The 7,145-nt window shown below is 27.9% G+C and overlaps 1 protein-coding gene across 1 annotated transcript; it reads left to right on the top strand.

Annotated features, from left to right (window-relative positions):
• The first annotated feature begins 1,971 nt into the window (after positions 1-1,971).
• Positions 1,972-6,808, top strand: LOC119676325 (proline-rich protein HaeIII subfamily 1-like). The gene is made up of 3 exons (XM_038087564.1): positions 1,972-1,989; positions 5,832-6,615; positions 6,750-6,808. The coding sequence occupies exons 1-3, from the start codon at positions 1,972-1,974 to the stop codon at positions 6,806-6,808; spliced, it is 861 nt and encodes a 286-aa protein (XP_037943492.1).
• Positions 6,809-7,145: the final 337 nt, after the last annotated feature.

The raw sequence follows: 7,145 nt of genomic DNA, 5'->3' as shown, positions 1-7,145 counted from the left end.
CTTGTTCATTTCCCAAAACTCCTTTGTGACCCGGAACCCAGTAAAGACTTAACTTATTCCGAATTGTAAGTAACTGTAAAAGCTCGTGTTCATAACGTTTTTTTATTCTATATAGAGAGTTGCTTATATCAGTATTTTATTCGACATTCTTTCCTTATCTATTATTGTGTTATTATTTAAAATAAACCACATAAAAAGATATATGTATATTGAAAAATAAACGCAAAAGAAGTTATATATTGAAAATAATTTATCGTTAAATTTGTTTTAAATAAATTTTTATTAGTTTTAGTTTTTCAGTCCGCATATATGTATATTCACCTATTATTATTATTTTTTATTATATTTTTTTTTTTTGGCTTTATTTTCTATATTAAAACTTAAGTAATAAAATTTTAAAAACCATTAAAAGTTATTTAACATAAAATTACTGCGAAAATTGTAGCAAAAAAAGAAAAATATAAAGTAACAGATATTGAAGGATAATGTACCTATGCGAAAAAGTGGGCTTGGGGGGAGGGGGCTTATTGAGAAAGTACTGCGGTGATAAAAATCGTACCTGCAACAATGACGTCGAAAACTTTTGCAAACAAATTCACATTTTGCATTTTTTTGCATTAGAATTTCAATGGAATTCGAAGTTGGGAAGTCGGCCGGAATCACATTTGCATTTGCTTGCATTTTATGCGCTTTTGTAATGCAACTCAAATCAGAAATGAGAAAATGAGAAAAAATGAAAGGAATTCCATTGCAGCCACAAATTATGACAGGTCTGAAGGAAAACTGTTGACAGCCGGTAGGCTGTGGGATGTACTGCCAGTAGACAGAGTTGCACAATTGAGTAGCACTGAAATGACAATAAATTACATATTCCATCCATATTCCATCGTAGGTTTTGGGCATAAAATATGAAACTATTTTATAGGAAGTTCATGTTACTTCTTTGAAGGACTTCTGTCAAAAATACTGAATTTATTTATTTAATATTATTATTTTGCTTCATATTTATTTCAGTTTGTCATTTCGATTTTTATTTTAGTGACTTTTGTTCCAAAAAGGAAATTTCACTGTAAACGCTTTATAAACTATGGGTGAAGTTTTCATATGCAAATGAGTTCCTTTCGGACTGATTTTAATACCAAAATTATTTGGATTCTTGTAGGAATTTAACTAATTCAAATAAAAATAAACGTTTATCATTTGGTATCAATAATTTTTGGCAGATTTTATTTTTTTTTAGTTTTTATCTGCATATCCTTTTCGTGCATATTGAAAGGAAATTTCTTATTTGTGGCATGCAATGTGCCATTTTCTCTTTTGTTATGGTTTATTTCTTTTTTTTTTATATATATAATATACTTGTGATATCCTTAATATTATTATTATTGTTGTTGTTGCTGTTGTTGTTGTCTAGGGTAACAACGTTCTTACTGTCGCGAAAGTTTTTACCACAATTTCATTTCACTTTCATATAAAATATGTAGAGAGGGAAATGTGGTGTCGGGCTGTGAAGAAGGGCAGGCGCAACGAGGAAGTCAAATACTCCGGAAAAGTTACTGACTTTCGAGTTTGTCGGTTGTAGGCGCTCACCACGCTTTTCACACTTGTTTTAGAGCTCGTCAAAGTTAAACGTGTCTTTCGGTTTTTCCCTTAATAAACGGCGTGACTATAAAGGCATTGTTTCCTTTACTGTTTGTGTTTTTCGGCCGTAGTTCTTCCTTTCTAGAAATTGTGTTCATGTGTTTCTTTATTTAGAGGAGAAAAAAAATCAATTAAAAATTTTGAATTAATGTTGTTGTTACTTTTATTGCAATTTTATTGGTTTTTTACAAATGAAAACAGTTAATTAATAAAAGTTAAAAGTACGTGGTTTAAGCTAATTGTTTTTATAAAACTCGAAGGTGTTAATTTAGAAGTTAAAGGAAGGGAAAAGGCTTAAAGTTAATTTTTTAGAAGGACCACAAATAGAAAATGGGCGATGCAGACGCGGTAAGTTGTTATCATATATACAAAATGTACTTATAGCACCTCAAATAAGTACAAAATGTACTTATTTGATTTACTCACAACGATATCATCTAAGACATAAATTATCTTATTATTAGTTAATTAGATATTAATTTTTGATATAACAACAATTTAGTATCATTTGTATTATATTATGACTATCTTGTATATTTAATTTTTTTTTGAGAAGACTGAGAATTTTTTTATTATTTACAGTCTGAAGAGACTTTATTAAGTTAGTTACTATATGTTACTAACAAGTTATTAACATATATTAAGATTTACACATTATTGTTTTTATCAAATGTGATTTTTAACGTCAGTTATGACGAGAGAAACTATTTTATTAATAGAAAATTTTACTGTTAATAGAAATCTTAATAGAAATTATTGTTTTAGATATAGATATGATGATATGATCTCGAACAGTAGTGAATTGCAAAACACAAAATTTTATTATTTCAATTATTTAAATTTTTGGCTCACCAAACAGCTGTTTCGAGTATTACCTAATTAGCAATATTTTCTTATCAAGGAATTGTATTGAATTACAACAACAAAATTTTATTATTTTAATTATTTAAATTTTCGGCTGACCGAACAGCTGTTTCGAGTATTGCAAATACCCATTAACAGTGGTCTTTTTGAAAATATAACTTATATTTAATTATTCGTAAATAATTGCTTTTCAGTTCAAATTAAATATGTTCGATAATTAATCTAAATGTTCCCTAATTAATTAAGCTTATTTATTAACAACAAAAACGTGAAAGAACAATAAAGTAAGCATTGGTGAAAAAAATAGATTTGAGAACTCCATTAGAAAACCACGTATTAACGTTTCCAAAGTTAAAAATATGTACCTTATTTATAAAATTAAAGTTAATAACCAATTATATTATTACTACTAAAATTTCCGTCGGAATTTTTTTTACAATAATACTTAAGATTACAATACTACAATTATTTTTACATTAATAATTTAATAACATTATTTAAAAAAAATAGAAGATTTAATTAAAAATAAAGTAAATGACTTATTATATCATTACTAATTTTATACTATTTTATATCAATATGAAGTTTATATATATAAAGTAAATGCTCTACTATAACACCACTACTACAACAATAATATATTGACATAAAGATTATTCTAAAATAAAAAGAAAATTAAATTAAAAATAAATTAAATACCCACTATACCATTACCACTTTCTAAATTTCACATTAAAATTATTATACTACAATATATAGATTAAAAAGTTACTTTAAAATAAAAAGAAACTTAAATAATTAATTAAGTAATTAACCCATTGTACCAACACTACTCTCTAAATTTTGCAACAATTTTTTATTGAATTTTATTTATCCAGGTCCATTTAATTCTTCGTTATAAGGACAATTTCAGTATATAAATTAACTACCTTAGGAAAAGATGTTTATAAATTTCTATTTATTAGGGACTGTACTGTAAAATAATAGGTTTGATAAAGTAACAATAATTCTTAATAATAAAATTCATTTCCATTTCGGCAGTTTCCATTTTTTCCTCAAAATAAATTGACTCCTGGCTTTGTTCTTTAAATAAAGCAATATTAACAATATCTTTAGCTACTTAGAAGAACTTTTACACTATATATAAAAATATCTTACATTGATAAGTTAAACTATCTATTATCTGTTTTAATACGAAGGCTTTATCCCATTCACATATCAGCCAAATGAAAAAAATGTTAAATTAATAGTTTCCAAAAATAGTTAACTTTTTCTACTTGTTATTTTATTTTAAAAAAAATATTGGGAAGTTTCTTTAAAAATATGTAAAGTTATTTTTACTGCTCCTTTAAAACTATCGGAGATAAATATATCTATATCCTGCGTCTTTGTTTTAATGTGCTGATAGTGCATATAAATTACTCATTGTATGGCAGTGCAAAGTTCTAATTCGGTACAACGGGCTTCTCAGAAACAACTTTTTAGGTTCCTCAAACTTAACAGATTTAAATTCAGATCAATACTAGGGTCTTAAATGAAAATACTCCTATTAAATGCTTTAATTAGTGAAAAACGAGAGCATAATGTATGCACATTTGAAGATTTCGTGCAATATGGATTAAAGCATTTGCCCATATTATCTGTGCATGATATGCGATTGTCAGAAAACAAGTCCAGTACATTCTGTAGTGTGTATATACTTCGACTAATTTACTGCCAGCGCTACTTTAAGTTGAACTATTTATTTTCATGTTAAGCTATAACTGTTTATGCAATGGGAATACGATATCTTGTGGATGACAACGGAACGTTGAGCGTCTTGCGATAAGCTAGTAAGACTATATATGTGTATACAACCCGTCAACTAAACAGAAATGGATGTTAGATGTTTTCAACGGTAAATGGCGACTATTTATATGGCGATTCTGCCAACTTATGTTGTGGCTGCTGTTATAAATAAAATTATATTTTAGAATTTATCAGAAGCCTTAATTTTAGCATATTGACTTAAAAGAGTTATCTAAGACAGTCCAGATTTATAGATTTATAGAACATGTTATAAAAGAATAGATCGTTCAAATTGAATAGATGGAATTTGTTGAACAGATTGTGAAAGTTATGGTATAACATTTCCTCTTCCAATAATAGTAATAAAACTTATATATGCAAAACATTTTTATAATTAATAGCAACAATTTTAAATTATTAAAGGAAATTTTTTCCAAAATCAAAAATATTATGCAATAATTTATAATTGGTCATTTAAATAAAAAAAAAAAAACTATAATTTATTATTTATATTTAAAACAAATTATATTTTATTATGATATTTTTCGATATTTCGAATATCTTTGTCATATTCAGTGAAGCTGTATAGTCAGTCAAAAATACAATTAATTGAAATAATATAAAAATAATTTTTGTTGTTATAGCTCACTATTGTTCGAAACTTATCTATAATACATATAGTTATACAATTGTACATAGTTATCTATATATGATCTGTAATCATGGCTTTTACATCAATAAGTTTAAAACAAGGTATTTTTTGTATGTAAAGTCTGAAATTTTATATTTTGTGGGTATACATAGCACTATAATAATATTATATTTTTTTTGAATTTCTTTCTATAAACTTTATATTTTATTTTCGAATATTAATAGAGGTGTCCAAAGTTTTAGATTTTGATTCTTAACCTATTTGGTGCTTTATTGTACTATCAAATATCTTTCAGATTAAATTATGTACACATACTCAACTCTTAGTAAATTTGAATATGCCTTGAACTAACTTTAGTAACAAAAGCGCCTATAAAAATCAACTGCAAATTTATTTAAATTTCTAAATTTATGAATCCTTTGACCTTGTTGCATTGTGGAACTATTCATTGTTGTCATAATAAACCCTTTGACTGCTTAAAATTCAACAAATAAAATGTTACAAGAAATATTTCTAATGTTAGACCCTGCATTGACAACTCAAACTTTGTTGAATCAATAAGCGATTTGAGTGAACTAAATTAGGTCGAATTACAATCGTACATAAAAATTCATGACAAAACTCCTCGAAGGTAATAAAACTCGAATAATATAAACACAACATAAACAAAATAGAATATTACGAGACGATTTTATTGTTAACAATTCAGTAATATGAAGAAATAAAATTCTGAAGTACTGCAGCAATAGTTTTTAGCAAAATACAAAGTAATTTTTTATGATTTCATGTTACTTGCACATTTGCACACAACGGGCACAAATCATTTCTGTTATCATACTCTCAAGCAAATACAAATAAATTTTGTTTTGCATATGTAAATTTGCAGCAAATGCGACCTACAGGTCCGCCACGCCCACCATTTCCAGCAGGCATGCCTATGCGACCTATGGCTGGGCCACCACGTCCCATGCCACCGAATATGATAAGACCTCCGCCACTACGACAAACCGATAGTCAAGGAAATCTGCTTATGGGACAGCGTCCACCAATGCCACAACAACCAAATATACAAATGCGTCCACCTAGTAGTGGTGGGCCAATAAGTCCACCTGGTCAAGGTCCACCACGACCAGGCGCACCTTGGACAGGGCCACCACCAGGGCAAGCAAATCCAAATCGACCACAAAATCCTTATCCTGGAAATCCACCAGCGAGGCCACCATTTCAAAGACCACCAATACCACAAGGACAACAACAGTTTCGACCACCAATACCACAACAACAACAACAGCAACACATGCCACCTACGCAACAGCTGCAGCAACAACAACAACAACAGCAAGCACAGCAGCATCATCAATTGCAACAGCAACAGTCTCAACGCCCACCTTCAACTAGTTCCATTAATAATGAGGATGATGATGATGTGATTATGGGTCAAGCTGTAACACCTTTAAAGTCTTTAAATTTAAGAGATGATCTATTAGGTCCATCACTATTTGAAGAAACTGAACCACCAACATCTAAAGAAGTTTCTGATACTACAACCAGAACGAATAGTTTTTTACCAACTGTAAACGAAATCAATGATAATATTATGAAACCGACGAACCCTCAAATTAGACCTTCTAGTAATAGTTCCGAGAGGACAATGAAGTCAAGTGTTTATAGTAAGATTTTTGTAAAATAATTTTGTGTTTTGAATTTACTTTGATATTAAATGAAGCCATTATTCGTTCTATTAATTTGTTATATAGATAAATTTATTATATATATTTTTCAATGTTATTAATTATTCTTACAGAAGGAGACAATGATAGTGGCGTTGATGAATCAACTCAAGAAAAGGTTAGTATTTCTTAGTTTTAAATTATTAAACCTGTTAGGCATGATATGACTGGTAAAATATGGAACTAATGAAAACTCCCTGCATTCAGAAAAATATATGGAATAAAAATATAGAACCACATACTAGCAAAATGACCTTATCATTTTTTAGAAAATTTTTAACTGTGATATGGTTAAATCAACCGAATTATATTTCTGAGTGTACTATTATGAAAAACAAGTACTTATTTCTTATAATATAAGATAAAAATATTAAATTTCGTAATATGAAATAAAATATTAAAATAATATACAAACTAAAAAAAAAACTAAAAAATAAATATAATAATTAAAAAATTATAATAATTGGTAT

Source organism: Teleopsis dalmanni, chromosome 2 (assembly GCF_002237135.1).
Source record: "Teleopsis dalmanni isolate 2A chromosome 2, ASM223713v2, whole genome shotgun sequence".
In the NCBI taxonomy this organism is placed as follows: Eukaryota; Metazoa; Arthropoda; class Insecta; order Diptera; family Diopsidae; genus Teleopsis; species Teleopsis dalmanni.
This window is presented reverse-complemented; position numbering and strand designations above follow the sequence as displayed.

What these genes read in the sequence shown, in the direction of transcription:
- LOC119676325 (XM_038087564.1), top strand. An exon ending in AATGAAGTCAAGTGTTTATA is followed by an intron (nt 6,616 to 6,749) that starts GTAAGATTTTTG and finishes TTATTCTTACAG; the next exon opens with AAGGAGACAATGATAGTGGC.